This window comes from Populus alba, chromosome 19 (genome assembly GCF_005239225.2).
Source record: "Populus alba chromosome 19, ASM523922v2, whole genome shotgun sequence".
Classification (NCBI taxonomy): domain Eukaryota; kingdom Viridiplantae; phylum Streptophyta; class Magnoliopsida; order Malpighiales; family Salicaceae; genus Populus; species Populus alba.
Genome location: NC_133302.1, coordinates 18,680,738 through 18,704,568, shown reverse-complemented (window position 1 = coordinate 18,704,568; position 23,831 = coordinate 18,680,738). Strand labels below are relative to the sequence as shown.

General features: G+C 34.0%; 3 protein-coding genes across 3 annotated transcripts; 2 read left to right on the top strand and 1 right to left on the bottom strand.

The window, feature by feature from the left end:
* The first annotated feature begins 3,074 nt into the window (after positions 1-3,074).
* Positions 3,075-5,910, top strand: LOC118056529 (G-type lectin S-receptor-like serine/threonine-protein kinase At1g34300). Its single transcript, XM_035068766.2, has one exon. The coding sequence runs from the start codon at positions 3,131-3,133 to the stop codon at positions 5,651-5,653; it is 2,523 nt and encodes an 840-aa protein (XP_034924657.1). The 5' UTR covers positions 3,075-3,130; the 3' UTR covers positions 5,654-5,910.
* Positions 5,911-9,387: 3,477 nt separating this feature from the next.
* LOC118056528 (G-type lectin S-receptor-like serine/threonine-protein kinase At1g34300) lies at positions 9,388-12,397 on the bottom strand. Its single transcript, XM_035068764.2, has one exon. It carries the CDS (start codon positions 12,028-12,030, stop codon positions 9,475-9,477), a length of 2,556 nt encoding a protein of 851 aa, XP_034924655.1. The 5' UTR covers positions 12,031-12,397; the 3' UTR covers positions 9,388-9,474.
* A 5,375-nt stretch (positions 12,398-17,772) lies between these two features.
* Positions 17,773-20,639, top strand: LOC118056527 (G-type lectin S-receptor-like serine/threonine-protein kinase At1g34300). The gene has a single exon (XM_035068763.2). The coding sequence runs from the start codon at positions 17,824-17,826 to the stop codon at positions 20,338-20,340; it is 2,517 nt and encodes an 838-aa protein (XP_034924654.1). The 5' UTR covers positions 17,773-17,823; the 3' UTR covers positions 20,341-20,639.
* The last annotated feature ends 3,192 nt before the right edge of the window (positions 20,640-23,831 follow it).

Below are 23,831 nucleotides of genomic sequence, written 5' to 3'. Positions count from 1 at the left end.
TATGGTCCCTATACTATCATTAAAAAGATTGGGGAAGTAGCATATCAACTTAACCTTCCATCATCATCCACTATCCATCCCATTTTTCATGTATCCCTCCTGAAAAGAACCAGGGGAAACCGAATGGTTCACCACAGTTTGCCTGACAGTCCTAGCGAGCCTATCTTACAGCCCCAAGTCATCTTAGACCGAAGGATGATCAAAAGAGGAACACAAGCAGCTACACAGTTTTTAATCCATTGGAAAGGACTCTCACCCGCAGAAGCAACGTGGGAATATATGGATGAAGTTCAACTCAGATTCCCAACCTTCAACCTTGAGGACAAGGTGGTTTTGAAGGGCGGAGATTTGTTGCAGGAAGAACCAACGAACTAAAGCAAATGGAGGGAAAGTCGGTTACAACAGCTGGAAATTCTGTTACACCCAACACGCACCGTTTTATTTACATGCATTACACACGCTTCCTGTTTTACGCACCGTTTCAATAACAGACAACACGTGTTAAGTCATTTACACAGCATGCCTATATTAAAGGCAATTGTAACAAGTTACAGTTACGTGAAAAATATATACAATTGAATTCTGTTTCTTCTCTTGCTCTCTAATCTCTTTCTCTGCTTAATTCTGTGATCACTTCCCACTCTTCCTTCATCTTTTCATCAAGCCATTCTGTCAATCCTCCTCCCATCCCTTTACACCTGCACCACATAGACCAAGAAGAATTGCTAATGGCCGGTCAACACCAGATTGATTCAGAGTCAGGCTGTGTGTTCGAAGTTCCTATTCAAGAAGTTGCCGTGCCTGCTTCATTCATCCATTACCTTGCCCAAAGGATTTCTGGTTTCAACCTTGATGCTTCCCTCTGTGTGGATTTAGCCTCATTGATTGCTTCCCATGCTTACCATATAGAGGGACATTGCAGAGGATTCTATGTGTCAGCTCATGTAGACCTTGTTGATGTAGATGTAAACGAAGTTGCGGTCTCGGAGATTGGGCCAATATTAGATAGCGAAGGTTTCACTCTACCAAGGGGTGCATCGGAGACAGTGTTGAAGAAGGAGAGGTTTTGTAAGAAGCAGGGGGATGCTGATTCTTCTTCGGGTAGTACTTGTGTGGTTTGCTTGGAGGACATTTCTAGTTCAGTTAAGCTCACAAAGTTACCTTGCTCTCACGTGTTTCATGACCAATGCATCTTTCGTTGGCTGCTATACTCTAAATCCTGCCCAATGTGCAGAACAGAAGTGGAATAGGTCAACAGCTCAAAATCGACATTGCACAGTCCATGCAATTATTTAGTTAAATTTAGCCGGTACTCTTGTTTTCGTTTAGAGGATTAGTTTGTTCCTTCTCTGTTAATCTGGAAATTTGAATCTAGCACTCAAAATTTTGTTCATCTAAGCAATGGCATGCATTATTAGCAATACTCTTCTGGGTATATATATGTGTGTGTGTGTTCATGGAAGCATACTGGATCTTGAGTTAAACCAAGATGGGTCACCACCTTCCTTGTTCTTAATCTTAATCCCTCTTATTTCTGCTAAGTGGATAATGGCAATATATAGGTGAAATTTACACTTTCTCTCCTAATGATATCAGATGAAATTGAATTATTCATTACTGAATTGAAATGATGAAACTTAATTATGCAGTAGTGGCTGAGATTATCAGAACATGCCCTGTGGATCATATGTTATATGCAGTACAGTTACGAAAACCAAAAGAACTATTGTTGACATATTAACATGTAGTAAAACCAATTTCTGTTGTTGATTATCCAACAATAATTCATAATTATGAAGGAAATATCTCATCAGGAATTGCCAGAGGATGTGTATGGTGCATGGAATCCTAATTAGCTGAAGCCAAACTTTGTAAAGCAGACAAGGAGTTTTAGCCAGGTGTGGTAGACAAACATCATTAAACTTTGTAAAGAATCCTAATTAGCTGAAACCAAACTTTGTAAAGAACCCTAATTAAATTACTGGTTAGTTTTTCTTTTCTCTATACTTTCCAGTTTTTTTCTGGAAATTTCACCCTTTTATTTTAATTGAACTGAAACCATGTTCTTTGTTCAATAAATTGACTAAGGACTAGTAAACACCCAATTTTCAACTTCAGTCCTTCTCATTAGCTATTTTTGCCTGATTGGTGAAGACTTGTAACACAAAAGGTCACTCTTCCCCTGATTTTTGGAGACAGACATCAATGCTAAGGGTGCTCTGTACCTCAATGGCCATGATTTGGTCAAGAACTTTTGTCCAATGCTTGGAGAAATCAGAAGATATCGTTTTCTTGGATGGACGGATGTTGTCTGTCAGTAGTTAAGAAATTCGGCCATGCTTTTTATGGTCATCAAAGCCTTGGTCTCCATGTAAGTACAAGCTGAATTTGAACTTTCAACTAATTTGATCAACACTGTTTAAAATTATGATGCGCAGGATCATGTTTAACAACTTTAGTCAATAGATCGTTGCTACAGAAACTACATAGTTTAGAGGGTAGCAAGTTTGTGTTGATGGCAGTGAATCCAATTGGGTGCCGCCGGTCATGGCCAACGGACCGACCAGTAATGGCGGCATTCAAGGTTTGAACAAGGCAGCTCGCCTCTTCAATGCTCACCTGAAGTTCTTAGTAGATGTCGGCAAGCAAGAAATGCCTGGTTCTAACCTTGTCTGTCAATTCATACAAGATGATCAGAGGTATAATAGAAAATCCTGTCTCGAGAGGTACACATTTCTTTTTCATAACCAAACACATTAACCTGCTAGATGATTCTTTAATGGATGACAGGGAAGTATCTGCTTCATTAGCTGGAATGATTTGACTAGTTAAAATTAAGAAAATCTCATCGGGAATTGCTATCTGGACAGTGAAAATTACAATGATTTATTTAGTGTATTGTTACTGTTTTGAGAGGGAAAAAAATATATTTTTATTATTTATTATTTATTTTTATTTTAAATTTATTCTACAAAATTACAAATAGGTTTATTTTATATTATTATAAATTTCTATCTTTTCTCAAATCTTGGACAAATAAAAAAAAAACTTTTTCTTAAAACAAACCATTGGGTGCACAAATCCCACTTATAAATTTCAAAACCTAAAACAAAGCGAAGAAGAAGAGAGAATGAAAACTCAAAATCTCCTCTTCTATCTACTTCTCTTCTTCTGCACTACAGCAACATCACAAACAACGATCCAACCAGGCACCACTCTATCAGCTTCAAACCCAAACAAAACCTGGTCATCACCAAACAACACATTCTACATTGGATTTTCCCAAGTGGGCTTCTCTTCTTCTTACACCTTAACCATCAACTACAATGGTGGTGTCCCAATTTGGACAGCAGGCAATGCCACCACCACAGTTGACTCAAAGGGTTCCTTTCAGTTCCTGTCCTCCGGCAACCTCCGCCTCCTTAACGGCTCTGGCGCCATCGTTTGGGACTCTAACACTGATCGACTTGGTGTCACCACTGCTTCACTTGATGATTTGGGTAATTTAGTGTTAAAGAATGGAACTTTTTTTGTTTGGTCTTCATTTGATAACCCAACTGATACGATAGTGCCTAATCAAACTTTTACTGTGAATCAAGGTTTAAGATCTGGGTCTTATTCTTTTAGGTTTCTTAGTACTGGAAATCTCACTTTGAGATGGAATGATAATATAGTATATTGGAATAAAGGGTTGAACTCTTCTGTTGATGCTAATTTGACTTCACCTGCTTTGGGGTTGCAACCAAATGGGATTTTGACAATTTTTGATGTTGCTTTAACAAGTGGGTCATATATTGTGGCATATAGTAATGATTATGCTGAAGGGAGCACAAGGTTGAGGTTTCTGAGGTTAGAAAAAGATGGGAACTTTAGGATGTATAGCACTGATATAGGTAGCGGAACTGCAACTATGGTATGGTCTGCTTTGACTGATCAATGTGAGATTTTTGGTTATTGTGGGAATATGGGGATTTGTAGTTATAATGAGTTGAGTTCGAGTTTGAGTCCGACTTGTGGTTGTCCATCTGAGAATTTTGAGCCTGTTGATGTGAATGATAGTAGACAAGGGTGTAAAAGAAAAGTTGAGATTGAGAGTTGTGTGGGGAGTGCTACCATGTTGGTGTTAGATAATGTGAAATTCTTGACTTATCTGCCTGAGACAGTATCTCAGGGTTTCTTCGTGGGGATATCAGCTTGTAGGTTGAATTGTCTTTCTCAAAGTTCTTGTATTGCTTCAACATCTTTGTCGGATGGAACTGGCTTGTGTTACCTGAAAAATCAAGGTTTTATTAGTGGATATCAGAATCCAGCGCTTCCCAGTACTTCATATGTGAAAATTTGTGGGCCAGCACAACCAAACCCTCCACCTGGTGTGCAGATTGCGGAGAAGAGCAAAAGTTCGAGATTGCGTGTCTGGGTTGTTCTTGTTGTTGTTGTGATTACCCTTTTGGGTTTGATTGCTGTGGAGGGTGGTCTGTGGTGGTGGTGTTGTAGAAACAGTCCCAAGTTTGGCAGTTTGTCAGCTCAGTATGCACTACTGGAGTATGCATCCGGTGCTCCAGTGCAGTTCTCATATAAGGAGCTGCAGCATTCGACAAAAGAGTTTAAAGAGAAGCTTGGAGCAGGAGGGTTTGGAGCTGTTTACAAAGGGGTTCTAGATAATAGAACAGTTGTTGCAGTGAAGCAACTTGAGGGAATTGAACAGGGTGAGAAACAGTTCAGGATGGAGGTTGCAACTATTAGCAGCACTCACCATTTGAATTTGATCAGATTGATTGGTTTTTGCTCAGAGGGTCGTCATAGGCTGTTGGTTTATGATTTTATGAAAAACGGGTCTCTTGATAATTTCCTTTTCACTTCAGAAGAGCAGTCAGGAAGATTGTTGAATTGGGAGCAGAGGTTTAACATTGCCCTTGGGACTGCAAGAGGAATCACGTATCTTCACGAGGAATGTCGAGACTGCATTGTTCACTGTGACATCAAGCCAGAAAACATTCTCTTGGATGAGAACTACAATGCCAAGGTGTCTGACTTTGGTCTTGCAAAGCTTATAAATCCCGAGGATCACAGATATAGGACACTGGTCAGTGTTAGAGGGACAAGAGGATATTTGGCACCAGAGTGGATTGCAAATCTTCCAATAACTTCCAAATCTGATATCTACAGTTATGGGATGGTTTTGTTGGAGATAGTGAGTGGCAGAAGGAACTATGAAGTCTCATCAGAGACAAACCGTAAAAAGTTCTCTGTCTGGGCATGCGAAGAGTTTGAGAAGGGTGATGTTAATGCAATTTTGGACCAAAGGCTTACACACCAAGATTTGGATCTGGATCAAGTGACAAGGGCTATTCAAGTGAGCTTTTGGTGCATCCAGGAGCAACCATCTCAAAGGCCAACGATGGGGAAAGTGGTGCAGATGCTGGAAGGAATTTCTGAGATTGAGAGACCACCAGCTCCAAAGACAATAACAGAAGGTTCTTTTGGTGGAAGTAATGTAAGTGCGAGTAGCAATGTCAGTGCTCTCTCGACTTTTGAGGTTTCAGCACCCGCCCTCTCATCTTCCTCATCATATCAGACTATAGGAATTTCACCTTTAGCTTCAGTAAGAAATATAGGGAGCACTTCATCACTGCTGCATTCAGACTCAAACTGAAGCTCATCTTCACATGGTCCTTTTGCCTACATACAATACTGAGGAACTTGCATGCACATGTTTTTGACAAAATACTATACAATGTTATGATAGACATAGAACCCTATAAAAATTATTTTTAACTGCAGAATATAGATTTATCAAGAATGACCTTTTGCCATCATACATTAGGAGATGTTTATATAAACCAGTTCATTCAAGAAAGGTGTAATTACTGTATCAAGGTCCAATAAACTGGATATTATTATGCTTTTGCATTTTCCGTTTCCTTCTTGCCATGAATGGGAAGGTGACTGCTGGACTTCTACCTGTGGTGTATGTGAGTTTCGGGCTTAGAGAGATGTTTCCTTTGTACGTGTATTCCCACCTTTTTTTATCAGTGAAAGTCTTTGATCTGTCTTTGACCTTGGAATAGGCTTTAAGCTGAATCATGTAAAATTGTCAGGCCTTTCTCCTTCATTATGTTTTTCTTTCTCATTTTGTTATCCATTACACCCAAAGAATTTTGTTTTGATCCTATGCTTTGAAATTCCCTGCAATATTGAAGAGGTCTTGGAGTCATCAGCAGAGCTAATGGAGTTCATCCATTCTTTAGAGTTTTTTCCCTTCTGCAACTTTTTCCCACCTTTCCATGATTACCCCTTCCATGGAGATTCTTTACCTTAAGATATCATTTAGTCTGTTTTTAAAAAATATTAAAAGCTTATTTTATTATTTTAAATTATTTTTTTAATTTTTTTAATTGTTTGATGTGTTGATATTAAAAATAATTTTTTAAAAAATATTATTTTAATATATTTTCAAGCTAAAAGCATTTTAAAAATTAATTACTGTAATAATACCAAACGAGTACTAAAAATCTACACATAACACAGGAAATTGTTGGCTTAAACACAACTCAGGGTTCCTTGTAGGGTTTTGAATGAACCAAGTTAAGCTTAAATTACTAAACTATTAGACTAATCTACGGCTTTGGATTTCTAAAGCTAATAATTTAAGATCTTTGGGATTAGAACTTTTAGAACCTTGCTTGCTCAAACCTTTGATATAATTTTAGTTGATTTTGAAGCATTTCTTGGTGTCCTTTTGAAGTTATTCTTGGAACTAAGTTTTTTTTTAAAAAAATAAAAAATCAACCCCCACCTAATCGAATTAATGAAAACCTGGTTTAATTATGAAAAAAATAAAACAATATTATTTTAAATTTGGCTATCAAATGATGACCTTTCCAAAAATTCTAAAATAAGAAGGATTATCATCCGATCCCCTGCCTCCAAATTATAGGGCCAGTCATCTGGGACTTACAATCTTTAGCTAACTTTCTTTTAAGTGGCCCAAAGAGACATGAAAGTCAACTAGGGAGGCTTTTAACAACCACTAATACTAGTGATTGGTGCCCTTGAAGGTGGCTCCCTCCAAGATTTATAGCATATTTATTTTTATATTTTAAAAATATTTTTATAAAAATTTAAATATTTTTATCTATTTTAAACTAATATTTTTTGATGATTTTGATTATTTTGATGTGCTAATATAAAAAATAATTTGAAAAAAAATAAAAAAATATATTAATTTTATAGATTTACAAGTAAAAAATATTTCAAAAAACAACCAAAAACAAACTCTTAAACATTCATAAGAGTGTTGGTGGTAGGGATCCTAGCCTGTTTTGGTTGCGGTTATTTTTTAAAATATTTTTCATGTTGAAATATATCAAAATGATTTTTTTTTTATTTTTTTAATAATTATTTTTGAAATCAACACATCAAAACAATTCAAAATATATATAAAAATTAATTTTTAGTAAAAAATTTAAATTTAAACTTTTTACAAATACAGGTTGTCCTGCATTTCCCATTACTACCAGCTCCTTGAAATGGTCCATACCATACGATAGATTACATTTTATTAGTAAAAGAAAATGTGTAGGTGATATAAATGCATTTTGAAAAAAATAATATAAGATAGAAAATAAATGAATATTTAATTATATAAAAAATGAGATTAGGTTAATCACATGCCTTGGCTTTTGAAAATCTCTCCCAAATTGCACATCTGCTTTTCGAGATGGGTGAAAAGGAAAGAACTTTCCTTCTGAAATTTGTTGTCCCACATGAGGTTGGAGAGTTGTTGCAGCAACTTTCTTTTTAATGTTAATTTATTCTGGGATTTTCATATATAGTTTTTTTTTTTTAAGATTATGTTATAATTTGATGCATTGATAAAAAAAACAATATTTTATTTATTGCATACACTAGTAGAATGCTCAGTGGTGTGGGAATTATATAATTTTAGTTATTTGATTATTTATATATAATCAATTATCATTATTATAATTTTATTTGTGTTTTGAAAAAATATAAAACTTAATTCTTAATCAATTTAATATTAAGAATAAAATTAAAAAAAATAATTATATATTAAAAAACTTGAAGCAACTGGATTAACCTTCCAAACTTGCAATATGAATCATGAAACTAAAATAACCATACAAAAAATAAATCATAATAAATCTGAAAACCTAATTTTCAATAAACAAAACATTAAAAGATAAAATAAAAAAAATATTATTACAATTAATGTGTTTGGTGAGGTAGTGCACAATAAATACACCTCTCTTTTGGTTTTTGTTAATAAAACAAAATAATTTAACAATATAAAATATTGAGAATGTGCAATTTTTGCTTTTTATTCTATTATATGAATAATTGTCAATATGGAGAGTAATCCCTTTTCACTATTAAATTATTTTCTTCATATAAAAAGGTTTCCACAAGGAATATGAAAAAATAGATTATATGATCTAAAATGTAAAAATTTACTCGATAAAAATACTTAAAATATTTTAATAATCGAAGCAACACGAGAGTTTATAACTAGTAGCTCTTCGATGAATTTACCGAACCTAAATCTCCATCGAGAAAACAAGTTTTTTAAGCTTCACCAACATCAACATTGCATTCTGTGTGCTCTTTCTTCCTAGAAAGACTAAACTCGTCACTGAGCTCCAATCTTCGTCTTTTTATAGCAGCAATGAGATCATATAAACATATGATTTGTTGTCAAAACTCAAACTACAGATACAATTCCTTAAATTTCAATGCTTGCTTAGTTACAAGTTGGCTGAACACAAATTGGACTAGTAAAAACCATGAATGCTAACGAGATTTAGTTTGAAACTATCGGGTCATTTCTTTTGCATAAAAAATATATATATATATAAAAAATTAAGATTTAAAAGTGTTAAATTTTTCTATAAAATTATATATCCCAAAAATCTTGGGTTTGACTGCAATGTTTGATCTAAGAGTAATATTTATAATATTAATAATAACATTAAACTTGCATGACCCAAGTTTAAGTAGGTGTGGCTGCAATACCAAATTCAATAGCTTTGGATGTAGGTCTGGCTGCAATGTCGTATCCCTAAAAGTGTGATAATTAAAAAGAAAAAAACAAAGAAAAAAAACCCAAAAAAAACTAATAAAGAAAAAGAAAAAAAATATAAATTAACTGAGTTAACCCGCCAAACCTGGAATTCGCATCATAAAAGTTTGATAGCTAAATAGAAAAATAAATTGACGGATTTACCTAAAATTAACTGGATTAACCCATTAAACCAGCATAATTGTTATGAAAGTCTAAATAAAAAGAAATTTTTAACCTGAACAAACTAAATTAAACAAAATATTCACTAAAAAAACAAAAAAAAAATTAAAACGAAAAAATGAACAAGACAGTTAAATAAAATATTATTATTATAATATATTATTATATTAATAATGAGTAAAGTGAGGCGTGAAAAAACAAAAAACTTTCATTCACTGATGTATAGGAGATGCAGTGCTTTTCCCACGCGTTTTAGAGTTCTTCAATGATCCTAACAATGATGAAGATTGCTTCTCCATGATCCTCTCTGAAATGAAAGGCGATATGCCTGCAGTTTGAAATGATGAAGATGAAGAGGGAGGTGGAACCGAGGCTTCATAAGTAGAGCGAGCACCATCTTTACTGCTCAAACTCATACTTGTTCCACAGCTAGAACCTTCTGTCAAGGCCTTGGGTGCTGGTGGCATTGCAATCTCTATAATTCCCTCAAGCATCTGCACTACTTTCCCCATTGTTGGCCTTTGAGAAGGATGCTCCTGAATGCACCAAAAGCTAGCAAGAACAGCCCTCATCGCTTGTTCCATGTCCACACCGTGATCAGCAAGTCTTTTGTCAACAATTGCCTCCACATTACCCTTCTCAACCTCCCCATAAGCCCACTCTGAGAACTTCTTTTCATTGATTTCTGGTGAGACCTCAAAGTTCCTTCTCCCACTCACTATCTCCAACAAAACCATCCCGTAACTGTAAACATCAGATTTTGATGTTATTGGGAGGTTTGCTAGCCATTCTGGTGCCAAATACCCTCTAGTGCCTCTGATGCTTGTCAAGGACCTGTATCTCTGGTCCTTCGAACTGATAAGCTTTGCAAGGCCAAAATCAGACACCTTGGCATTGTAGTTCTCATCCAAGAGAATGTTTTCTGGTTTGATATCACAATGAACAATGCAATCTCGACATTCCTCATGAAGATATGTGATTCCTCTTGCAGTCCCGAGAGCGATGTTGAACCTGTTCTTCCAGTTCAACAATTTCTCTGACTGATCTTCTGTCCTAAACAGGAAATGATCCAAGGACCCATTTTTCATGAACTCGTATACTAAAAGCCTGTGACGCCCTTCGGAGCAAAATCCAATCAATCTGACCAAATTCAAATGGTGAGTGCTGCTTATAGTTGCAACTTCCATTCGAAACTGTTTCTCACCTTGTTCAATTCCCTCGAGTTGCTTCACTGCAACCACTGTTCTGTTAGCTAGAACTCCTCTATAAACAGCTCCAAACCCTCCTGCTCCAAGCTTATCCTTGAACCTCTTTGTCCAGCGATGCAGATCCTTATATGAAAACTGAACAGGAGCACCAGAGGCATATTCAAGAAGTGTATACTGAGTCCACACACCTCCAAATTTGGGACTAGTTTTACAACAAAACCACCAAAATAAACCCACTAAAGCGGCCATAACCAAAATAGTGACCACAACCACAACACCGACAACCCAAACCCGCAATTTCCAGCACGTTTTGTCCCCTCCACTCTGCTGCAAAGGCGAAGGATTTGGCTGTACTGTTCCACAAACCTTTACATAAGATGTACTAAGAAGCACTGGACCCTGATATCCACTAACAAAATCAGGTGTGTTTTTCATGTAACACCATACATTTGTATCTGAGAAAGAAGTGGAAGCAAAGCAAGAAGTACTTGATAAACAATTCACTCTACAAGCTGTTATCCCAATAGAAACAATTTGCTGAGCCTGGAAAGTAAAAAATTTGGTCTGCTTCAACTCCAGCATTGTTACATTCCCCGCACAATCCTCAACCTCCACTTTTCTCTTACACCCCTTTCTCCTATCATTCACATCTACTGCCTCAAAATTCAGAGATGGGCATATACAGATCGGACTCGAACTTGATTCGTTATAACTACAGATCCCCATGTTTCCACAGTATCCATAAACCTGACACTGATCCGCTAAGACAGCCCATGTCATAGTTGTAGTTCCTCCGCTATACATTCTCAAATTCCCATCACTAAACCTCAAAAATCTCATTACATCAGCCCCTTCTCCATAATCATTGCCAAAAGCAACATTCTCTGATATCCTCAAACTAGCATCTGAAAGAGTTAGAATCCCATTTGGCTGCAATCGCAAGGTTGGAGAAGTCACGTTCAAAGCAGAAAGAGAGCTCAAGCCTTGATTCCAGTACACAACACTGTCATTCCATGTCAAAGTAATATTTCCATTGCTTAGAAGACGGAAAGAGTGAACCCCAGATCGTAAAGTTTGGTTTACTGTTAAGTTCTGTGAAGGGACAAGAGTGTCGGTTGGGTTTTCAAAACTGGACCACACAGCAAAGGTGTTGGCTGCCAGTACTAGATTTCCCGTGTCATCAAGGGAAGCAGAAGTGACACCAAGTTTGGCAGTGTTGGAGGTCCACACGGTGGCACCCGAACCGTTAACGAGGCGGAGATTGCCGTCGCGGAGGAACTGGAATACTCCACCGCTGTCAACAACAGCTGCAGAGGCAGTGCCACTAACAACACTGTCGGTTGTCCAGATGGCAACTCTCGCAGCGTAGGAGATGGAAACAGTGTAGGAAGTGGGACCCACCTGAGCAAAGCCCAGAAAGAAATTGTTGTTTGAAGATGACCAGGTTCGGCTTGTGTTAGAGGCATAAAGAGAGGAGCCTGGTGGTATGGTTGCTGTTGACGTAGTGGTGATGAAGAGGAGGAGAGGAAGGAGTAGGAGAAGAGAGTGGAGGAGGTTCATTTTTTTCTTCTTCTTTTTTTGACTGAGTGGTGTGCTGGTTTCTTGATGTTGAGAAGATTTTAAAGTGATTGCCTTTTCTCAGTATATTTTATTTGCTCATGTTCACTAGTGGCATTCTACTGTTTTTTTTCTCCATTGGATTTGACTTTTGTGCTTGAAGATGAACTTCTTTTCATTGTTTAGTCCATGGTTAATCAACTTAGGCTGGAAAATCTAGGTGTGCTCGCCCCGCATACAGTTAAAGAAGAAGAAGAAGAAGTGAAAACCAGGGGATTCTGGTTTCTAACCTTGAGAAAATTCATGGCGTTAAAAAGTTGTGGAGGAGAATTAGAATCAAGTCCCTTTCACTGTTTCACATGGATGAACCAGTGAAAGAGAATTGAAATGATCTCTCCGCCGTTGAAGCTTATTTATGAGCTCACATGTATTCAATACAATACCTTTTTGTACATTTTCTTTCTTTTTCCAGTAAGCACAAGCATTCATGCAATACCGAAGATTGAAACAATACTCCTGTTTTTCCATCCTCAATTGTTTTTTTTTTTAATTTTGCCCTTTTAGGACCAAATTAATGATCAATTTCTTACAATTTGTTGTTGCAAGGAACAATTAAAAAAAAAAATGGACTGAAGTATCAAAGACGGCCAAATAATAATGTGGCTTGACTAGAATTTGTGCAAAAAAGTTCATTTCGTCCCTTATTTTATCATTTCTTTTATGGTAGTCCCTATAATTATTTGAAATTTTGTTTTGGTTTAACATTTTATTTTCTTCATTTTCAATTCTTTTTTAAAAAAAAAATAAGAAAAAGTCATAGAAAAATAAAGATAAATAGAGAAAGTTATCATATTGTGACAACGAAAAAAATCCTTCTCGACATCAATAAATTTTATTGAATGAGAGAAGTTTCATAAAAATGTATTTTTTTCTTTTATATTACCAAAAAAAGAGATTGGGCTTAAGAGAATATTTTATTTTTGGTTTAATTTTATGTTCTTAGATGAATTTTAGGGTGTTTTAAATTTATTTATTGGTTGATTGACATTATAAGAATTTCTTATATGTTTTTAGTTGAAAATGAATTGAAAAATAATGTTTTAGGTAAAAATGAATTTCTTATCATGTTTTGAAAAATAATACGTTATCTTCATGTCGCATACTTTTTTTTTTTTTTTAAAGGCTAACAACATGTCATTCTTTTTTTTAATGATCCAGACACGTTAGGTCAGCAGCTTAGACACCTAACTCTTTTTAATTAATTTGTTTTAATTTATATTAATTAAATATATATCTGAGACACCTGACTTGTATTCAATTTCAATTCGAATTAATTGACATAGATAAATTGACTTTGCTTTTACTTGGTTTTCATATAAGACCACAACAATATATTTGTAATATTAGTAGGTGTTCTTTTTATGCATCCTTGAATGCTTTTTTTTTTTTGAATTTTATTTGATTATTTTTTTATGTGTGTCTATTTTTATTATCATTTGATTACATAAAAATTGGTTAAAAAAAGTTATTAAACATAACCAAGTTTATAAATTATGTTATGAGGTTAGAAATCTATATCTATGTCTATCTATTAAATCTATTAAGTTTTTATTTTTGTCTTTGATTTTGTTAACAACTCTTTTATGCATTTAATCAGCACATATGTTTTTGATTTATTTGATTAAATGTATGGATTATGTTTTTGATTTACAATTATTTTTTTAATTTAAAAAAACACATTGATAATATATTTTTTTTCATGTTAGTTTTTTTTTGGGCTCGCGACTAAGCATGATCCAACTAGCTATCATTAAACTAGAGATGATGTAATAGCATTACACATCTATTAAACTACGTGAGAGGTAAACAACAATAACAGAATATTCATAACCACTTCCCTAAACACCACACCACATAACAGAATATTCATTATGTACAAAATTCATTCAACAATAACTACAGTTATCATGATTTATCCTGCGTGCAATAAAATTAAGTAAAATATTATCAGGAATAAAATTGAGATTACAGTACAAATAAATTTAATTTACCTTAAACTAATTATATATATATATATATATATATATATATATATATATATATATATATATATATATATTTCACGTGAACAATACAAGTGCAATTAATTAACTGTACTAGTTTTTCAGGAAAAAAAAAACTTTGTGCACTAGTTTTTCAAGGAAAAAAAAAAAAAACTAACTGTTCACTTAGTGAACAGTGTGCAGTGGAGCCATGCTCCACTGTTAACGTTGGGTCAGCAGCATGAGAAGCAATGTTTTGTTGCTTCTCAAAACCTGTGGTGCAGCCTCAAATATCAGTGGGCCCTACCAGCAAAAACACCCTACTTTTTCTTTAACCAAACACTAGGTAGTGTGGTTGCGGGTGAACCTCACCCGCAACCACACTACCAAACAACCACTTAATGTGTTGTCATAATGCAGTTGGCTAAAATTTCACTTGAGGAATTATTTCTAAGCTTTAAAATTAAAATTTTAAAAAAACCCAACATTTAAAATTTTTAGCCAAGATTTTTTTAAAAAAAACCCAAGATAAAAGGACAAAAAAAATCCTAAATGACAATTTTAAATTTTTTCCTTTTAAAAACAAGTCATTTCACTATGCGAAAAAAAAAAAAAAGATCTAAGAAGTCTTTAAATGCCGATTAATCTATTTTAGCTTTCAGTGATTGATAAGTTATTTTATTGTGATTACAAAAAAGTAAAAATATTGATATGTGCTCGGTCAATATATTAATAATTTGTGTATTTTTAAGATTATAGTAGTAATAGTGGTTTAAAATACTTTTTGTTTAGAAAAGTATTAAAATAATTTTTTTATTAAAAAAAAAAATTATTTTTAACATTACTATATCAAAACAATATGAAAACATAAATCAATTTTATTTTAAATAAAAATAAAGAAATTCAAAATTTTTAAAAACAGGATTTATACTATATTTTCAAATACACCTTAATGGTCTTTATGAAAAAATTGTATTGCCTAAGTATACTATTATGATGAATAGTAAATTGTGTTTAGATATACAGTGAATTCTTAAGTATTTTTTAAGGGTAGTGTAATGTTGCTGAATCAACAATTATTTATTTATTTATTATTTATTATTATCTCATAATATAATTACATAAAACAAAATGCTTTTTAAAATAAATATATGCTTCTATTCATTTCTATTCTAAATAATAATAATAATAAATACCTTTTTTTTTGTATCTTCACATCTTCAATTACATCTGGTTTTTTAAATTTTGGAAACTTTATGTTTTTAATATATGAATTTTCACCTCTCTAAAACTTTTTATATTTAATAATGTTGAATCAGATGACCCTTTTAATCCAGGATCTCGAGGAGCTTGTCAAACAAGCTCTACATGATTTGTGAACAATTTTTTTCTTTTCTGAACTAAAATCCGGTAACTTTTTCTCTTTTTTTTTTTTTTTAATTTTGAAAAATAAAAAAAATAAATTCTTGGATTAAAATTGAATTTTGGAAAAATAGACGGTTTATCAAAGTTGAAAATGCAAGTAGGACAAAAATGATGTCCCCCCTAAATATCTAGGTCGGTCATCACGATTCTCTGTATTTTTACTTTGAAACTGTTATTGAAATTTTTTTCTTCTTTGACAAAATTTGACAAATTAAGCATTCAATTTGTTGGGTATATATGGTGGAAAATATCCTTAAAGATGAGTACTAGTAAGTCATGTAGATTTTAAATTAAATAATAATTAAAGTTTGGAGTTTGTTAAACTTTTTAAAGTGTTTTCAAATCATTTTAATATATTAATATTTAAAATAAATTTTAAAAAATAAAAAAAATTAATTTTTAAATAAAAAATATTTTAAAAATTAACTGGACTATCCTACAAACCCTAATAGTCTTGCTCTCTTTCCTTTCTTTGCCATGCTCGACAACATGTGCTTGGTTTTATAACTTTTGCAAAAATTAACTCGTGTTTTCTATTAATTGTTTGCATGATTACTAATATTTTGGGATTATTGCAACAGCAATTTATTGAGATATGGCGTTTTTGGTTAAAAAAAGAATAGATAAAATCATAAGGAAGGTTTTCTGAAATTTAAATTAATTTATTTTTTAACTGTTTGAAGCAACTTGATTTACATACATGGTAATGTAAAATTATTATTTTATTTCAGGGTACCATGCATGGCCTATCTATCTATTTATGATCTTAGGATATAATTGCCAAGAAGCTCTTGAGTGAGCAGGGCCGTTACTTATTGTGTCATGTTGTTATACGATAGTAATGCACTCAGCATATTCAATTTTATATTTAATATATATATTTTTTAAAATATATTAAAATAATATGTATTTTTTATTTTTAAAATTTATTTTTATTTCAAAACAATCTAGAAATACATGACCAACCTTGCCGCTATTACAGGTTGGAAAATCCAATCTAGAAATACACACGCTAGAAGTTGGAAAATCCATTTTTCATTTTCCAAACATGTGATTTTGAGGTGTTGTTTAGAAATATAATGTAAATTATATTTGTTTTAAATTTTTTATATAAAATTAATATTTTTTTTTAGTGTTTTTAGATTATTTTGATATGTTAATATTAAAAATAATTTTTTAAAAATTAAAAAAATATTATTTTAATATATTTTTAAATAAAATATATTTTAAATGATAACATTATTAGAGTTTCAAACACGTTAAAAGTTGAAAAGTACATTTTCCCAACACCCCCACTCCACACGCTAGAGCTTTGAAGTTTCAAACATGTACCTTTCGGTCCCCACAACACACACGTTAGAAGCCTCCAAACATGGTAGAAGCTTCCAGACATGTATTTAAAAGTGTTTGGAAGTGTGTTAGCGATTATATTTTAAATAGCTTTTCGTGCTGAAAAGCATGTCAATAATATTTTTTTATTTTTTAAAAATTATTTTTGATATCAGCACATCAAAACGATTCAAAAAGTACAAAACACACTTAATTTTAATAAAAAAAAAGAAAAATTTTGAAATTTTTCAAAAAACAGGTTTGACCACAATGCCAAACGGGCACAAAGTGGTTAATAAAAATCGTTAATTATAACTTGGTTTATTGAGGTAAATTGGTTAATTTTTGTAGTATCATAGTCCCGATCATCTCCAATTCATTTTTTTTTCAAAAAATACCTTATTTACTAAATTAAATTGCTTCGTTTTATTTATTTCTCTTTTCCTTTCTCAAAATAAAATGTTGACAAAAATGAGAAAATTATAACCCAAATTAAAAATATAGAAATTAAAGTGATGTTCGGTACTGGAGTCTAATTATATTTTTGAAATTATTTAATTATATTTTAAAAATAAATTTTTTATGTTTTTAAATTGTTTTGATATAATAATATTAATAAATAAATAAAAATATTATTTTAATACATTAAAAAAAAATATATGAAACACTGTCATATATTTACTAAATACATAATCTCTGAAAGAACAAGAACCTTAGTATGTTAAATTATAAAATAAGTTATAAAAACACACACTTGAAAGTCAAACTGATTCGGTCACCACCGACTTCAAAACAAGAAAGAGACCAGATATACCAGTGAGCAACTTTTCAGCAATCAAAATTTCAGACAAAATAGCCAGAGTCAACAAAGACTTAAACAAAGTCCAGAGTCAAAAGTCAAAAGTATTGTCCTTTAACCTTGTGGCACTCTCTCTCTATATACACGGCAATCAAATGATCAAATCTTCAGAACCGTAAACAAAGACATCAACACAAGAAAATGAAACCTCAAAATCTTCTCTTTTCCCTGTTTCTCTTCTTCACTGTCACAACAGCACAAACAACAATCCAACCAGGCACCACCCTTTTAGCTGCAAACCCAGACCAAAAATGGTGGTCACCGACGAACACTTTCTACGTAGGATTTTCCCAAGTGGGCTCCTCTTCTTCTTACACCTTAACCATCAACTACAACGGTGGTGTCCCAATTTGGACAGCAGGTAATGGCACCACCACAGTTGACTCAAAGGGGTCCTTTCAATTCCTGTCATCCGGCAACCTCCGCCTCCTCAACGGGTCTGGCGCCGTTGTTTGGGATTCTAACACTGCTAGACTTGGTGCCACCACTGCTTCCCTTGATGATTTTGGTAATTTAGTGTTAAAGAATGGAACTTCAGTTGTTTGGTCTTCATTTGATCACCCAACTGATACAATAGTACCTAATCAGACTTTTAGTGTGGATCAAGTTTTAAGATCTGGGTCTTATTCTTTTAGGTTTCTTCGTACCGGAAATCTCACTTTGACATGGAATGATACTATAGTGTATTGGGAAAAAGGGTTGAACTCTTCTGTTGCTGCTAATTTGACTTCACCAGCTTTGGGGTTGCAACGAACGGGGGGTTTGACAATTTTTGATGTTGCTTTTCCAAGTGTGTCGTATACTGTGGCATTTAGTAATGATTATGATGAAGGGGGCAATAGGTCGAGATTTTTGAGGTTAGGAAAAGATGGGAACTTTAGGATGTATAGCACTGATATAGGTAGCGGAAATACAACTATGGTATGGTCTGCTTTGACTGATCAATGTGAGGTTTTTGGTTATTGTGGGAATATGGGGATTTGTAGTTATAACGAGTCGAGTCCGAGTCCGAATTGTGGTTGTCCATCTGAGAATTTTGAGCCTGTTGATGTGAACGACAGTAGACAAGGGTGTAGAAGAAAAGTTGAGATTGGGAGTTGTGTGGGGACTGCTACTATGTTGGTGTTAGATAATGCGAAATTCTTGACATATCAGCCTGAGACAGAATCTCAGGTTTTCTCTAATGGGATATCAGCTTGTAGGGTGAATTGTCTTTCTCAAAGTTCTTGTATTGCTTCGACGTCTTTGTCAGATGGAAGTGGCATGTGTTACCTGAAAAATTCAGATTTTATTAGTGGATATCAGAATCCAGCGCTTCCCAGCACTTCGTATGTGAAAGTTTGTGGGCAAGCACAGCCAAACCCTCCACCTGGTTTGCAGATTGCGGAGAAGAGCAAAAGTTCAAGCTTGCGTGTCTGGGTTGTTCTTGTTGTTGTTGTGATTACCCTTTTGGGTTTGATTGCTGTGGAGGGTGGTCTGTGGTGGTGGTGCTGTAGAAACAGTCCCAAGTTTGGCAGTTTGTCAGCTCAGTATGCCCTACTGGAGTATGCATCCGGTGCTCCGGTGCAGTTCTCATATAAGGACCTGCAGCGTTCGACAAAAGAGTTTAAAGAGAAGCTTGGAGCAGGAGGGTTTGGAGCTGTTTACAAAGGCGTTCTAGCTAATAGGACAGTTGTTGCAGTGAAGCAACTTGAGGGAATTGAACAGGGTGAGAAACAGTTCAGGATGGAGGTTGCGACTATTAGCAGCACTCACCACTTGAATTTGGTCAGATTGATTGGTTTTTGCTCCGAGGGTCGTCATAGGCTTCTGGTTTATGAGTTCATGAAAAACGGGTCTCTTGACCATTTCCTTTTCACTACAGAAGAGCAGTCAGGAAGATTGTTAAATTGGGAGCAGAGATTTAACATTGCCCTTGGAACTGCAAGAGGAATCACATATCTTCACGAGGAATGTCGAGACTGCATTGTCCACTGTGACATAAAGCCAGAAAACATTCTCGTGGATGAGAACTACAACGCCAAGGTTTCTGATTTTGGTCTTGCAAAGCTCATAACTCCCAAGGATCACAGATATAGGACTCTAACAAGTGTTAGAGGGACGAGAGGATACCTGGCACCTGAGTGGCTTGCAAACCTTCCAATTACTTCCAAATCTGATATCTACAGTTACGGGATGGTTTTGTTGGAGATAGTGAGTGGGAGAAGGAACTTTGAGGTCTCACCAGAAACTAACCGAAAAAAGTTCTCTGCCTGGGCTTATGAAGAGTTTGAGAAGAGTAATGTAACTGCAATTTTGGACCAAAGGCTTGCAGACCAAGATGTGGATATGCAGCAAGTGACAAGGGCAATTCAAGTGAGCTTTTGGTGTATCCAGGACCAACCATCTCAGAGGCCTAAGATGGGAAAAGTAGTGCAGATGCTGGAGGGAATTTCTGAGATTGAGAACCCACCGGCACCGAAGGCGACAACAGAAGGTTCTATTCCGGGAACCAGCATATTGAGCAGCAGCAATGTGAGTGCTCTATCAACTATTGCAGCTTCAGCTCCCACTCCCTCATCTTCCTCATCATTCCAGACTCTAGGAGTTTCACCATTAGCTTCCGGGAGAAATATCGAGAGGGCATCTTCGGCGCTGCTGCATTCAGACCCAAACTGAAGCCAATCATCATACATGCCATTTTCCTGCAATACCGAGGAATTACTCGAAGGAGGTGAACATTTGTGATGAGATACTACATTATATTGACATGACAACAAAATCATGTTGAAATTATTTCCAACTATATTGCTATACATTATATGTATCCCATTCAATAATTGAAAATAGATATCAGACAGAAATGATCTGTACAACGATTTGCTAGTTTTATGATGTCCCAAGACTTGCTGTGGATACTAGAAAATCCATGCAAGCCAAGTTATTCTTATAATAACAAATTTAAAGCATTGTTCTGAGGGTGTCTCTTGCCAAATTGCAACAAAGCAACCCTCCAATGGAGTTAAAAAATTGCGAAAGGAAGATTGCAACTGCTATTGTTCAACAATCCATCCCCTACAGAAGCATAATTTTAAGTCGAAGGAACCGAATATTGTATTTATGATTTCACATTTTCCTTTCCTTCTTGCCATGACTGGAAAACTATTGGCTTCACCCTAGCTGTAAATAGAGCCGGGAATATAAACGGTCCACGATATCCATAAGCCCCCAGGTTTCAAGGCAGCCATACTCGTGAGCTTGAGATCATCTGTGAAGGGCTTTGCCATTGATCTTAACTACCATCACTGTCAGGTCATGCCCTTGAAAATGAAAGGCATTAATATTGTGCTTCTGTAATTAACTTGGCTCTATGCCATTGGCTTGAGCTCTCATTGAAGAAATTAAAACTACGAAAGAGCTGTGTCATGTGCTTCAAACAGGAGCGAAGAACTGGACATAAAGCTTTCGTTAAGAAAAAGCTGTTTCGTTTTGCTAGCTCATTTCCATGGCAACGATGCCTTGATGCTTGCACGCGGTGCAAATTATTTGGATCATATAGCTAGGCACTTAATAGCTCTGAACTTTAGAGGCACTTAATATAATGATATATATTAACCTAAATCTTGAAAATGAATTTGGTTATCAAACAAATATTGAAAGCATGTATTTATTTGATGTACAACGAAAGAAAGAAGGAAATTTCAAACCCTAAGATTATAATCTTAATTAAACTGTAGAGAAAACTTTGTTTTATCATATTTTAAAATTTCATAATTTCTAAAACTATTCTGAAAATAACTTACAAATTGATATGAACAAACTAAATATATATTATCGCCAATTAAGTTCTTGAGGGGACCAAGAGTAATAATCAAATCGCTTTTACATCGAAGAGATATAGTTTAACCCAACACAATTTGTCTTATCTTTTATATCTTATCTAATTTTTTGAAAGTGATCTGAAATGAATTAAGAAATTAAAGAAAGAAATGTGTGCATAGCATCTTTAAGAAAATGACCTATGATACAAAGTTATATTAAGAGTGTCTGTTTCTTCAGTTTAACCAATATTTTTCAAAGTGTTTTTTAAATTATTTTTTATAAAAATATATTAAATTGATATTTTTTTATATGTTTTTTAATAGTTTTAATATGCTGGTGTAAGAAAAAAAGATTGAAAAACAAAATATTATTTTAATATATTTTCAATTGAAAAATATTTTTACAAAAATAATTTGCACCGCATTACCAAATACACACATGGGCTTGTTTGTTTTTACGTTTCAAAAACGCTTTTGAAAAAAATTAATTTTTTGTATTTTTTTTGCTTTAAATTAATATTTTTTAATGTTTTCATATTATTTTAATATGCCGATATTAAAAATAATTTTTTTTTTAAAAAAAAACACAATTTCAATACATTTCCAAACCAAAAACACTTTAAAAAACAACCACTGCCATACTTCCAAGCACCAAACCCGTTTAGAGATCCAGACGTTTCTTTAGATTGCGTTTTGAGTTCTTGTTTCCAAAAGTTTGGGAACACTAATGAAACCACAGATTTAATGCTTTCAGTTAGTTTGGGAACACAAGTTCAACCACAACTGCGCCTGCATTCCCATACGGCAAAACAAAAGGAACGTATCGTCGAAGAAGTGAGGACGACAACAAGAAGTGAGCAAAAGTCAGGCATGATGAAATTCCCAGCATCCAAACAAAATCTAAAGTTCCTGCATTTATTCCTTACCTTTTAATTGTTTTTTCTTACCTTTTTTTTTTTTTAATGTAGGGTATATTCTCTATGCTTTTGTTAAGAACCTATATATATATATATATATATATATTATATATATAGTACATGCATGCTTCTAAAACACGACAAAATCACATTGCATCGAGATCAAAATACGATAGAAGCAGCACTATGACCTAACAATACAGCAGCAAGATCTTCCTCTTAATTATATTCTGGATCCAATCACACTCCTGCATAGTGCCAAAAGAGAATATATAGCTTAGCAGCCTGTGATAAACCCACCACAAACTATATGCACGAGCTTTACAAGGCAACAAGAACATTATAGGGCATCTTTTCCAACGAGAGCGTACCATTCTTGCCTGGAAAGAACCACTCATTGTTTTTCCTGAATATGAAACTTCAAATGTTATCTCAAAAACAAGAATTCTGCAGAGGATATATATATATATACACACAGAGAGACACACACAGCACCACTGTAATGGAAAACACATGCAGACATCGCTAGCTAGGTCCTCTCTCTATATTTATATCTAATTGCACTATAATATTAATATTTATCGTGCAGATTATGGTATTGTTGTTACTGTTAGATCTCGACAATGAGGATAAAGTCTGTCCCCTTGGTTCTTTTCATGCACTAATATTTTGAAATCTTTGTCTCTTTGGTTCTTTTCATGCTCTAATCTTTTGTAATCGATCTGCTTTATCTTTCATAATAAGATGCCCCTTTTGGATTGTTTTGCACAAGTTCCATTCCACCTAACTAGCCATCATGATTCATGACCTTTCCAAAAAGAAAAAAGAATTATATATATATGTTTTGCTAGCTAGCTAGGCGCTGTTCATGACTCCTGGCGTATATTGTGATGACAAACTTTTTGAAGTGATCTTGATATAATTATTATAAATTCAAAACAGTGCAAATAATTATTCCATCTTCTAACCCACTAACTTGAAGCCTGCATTGGGTCAAATTCCCTTAAAAATCTTGACGTTTTAGAGAATCCATTGATGTCGTTCTTTGTTCTCTGCTCTTCTTGTTCTTCAATGTGGGTCTCCAACGCTAGCTTAGCTAAATATAGAACTATTGAGATCATATGACGCCAATACATTAAGAGAATATGATCTTTAATTGTTTATTACTGTCTGTTTGCTGATTTTTTTAATGAATAGTGTATTTTTTTATTTTATCAGAAATTGCAATTTTAAACTATAGAGATGAAAAGAGAAATCAAACACAAACTACATACAAAAACAGCTAAAGAATCAATGTACAGACAAAATTTTGGTACAAATCCATTATAATAAGCTATAAAGGAAGCTTTTTAAATTAAGTACGGTTTTAATTCATTTACACATCAATAAAGCTTCAAAATATTCCTGTTCCTTTATTTTCTTAGAAACAGTA

Coding starts and splice junctions, on each gene's coding strand:
- LOC118056529 (XM_035068766.2), top strand. CDS start 3,131: ATGAAAACTCAAAATCTCCTCTTCTATCTACTTCTCTTCTTCTGCACT.
- LOC118056528 (XM_035068764.2), bottom strand. CDS start 12,030: ATGAACCTCCTCCACTCTCTTCTCCTACTCCTTCCTCTCCTCCTCTTC.
- LOC118056527 (XM_035068763.2), top strand. CDS start 17,824: ATGAAACCTCAAAATCTTCTCTTTTCCCTGTTTCTCTTCTTCACTGTC.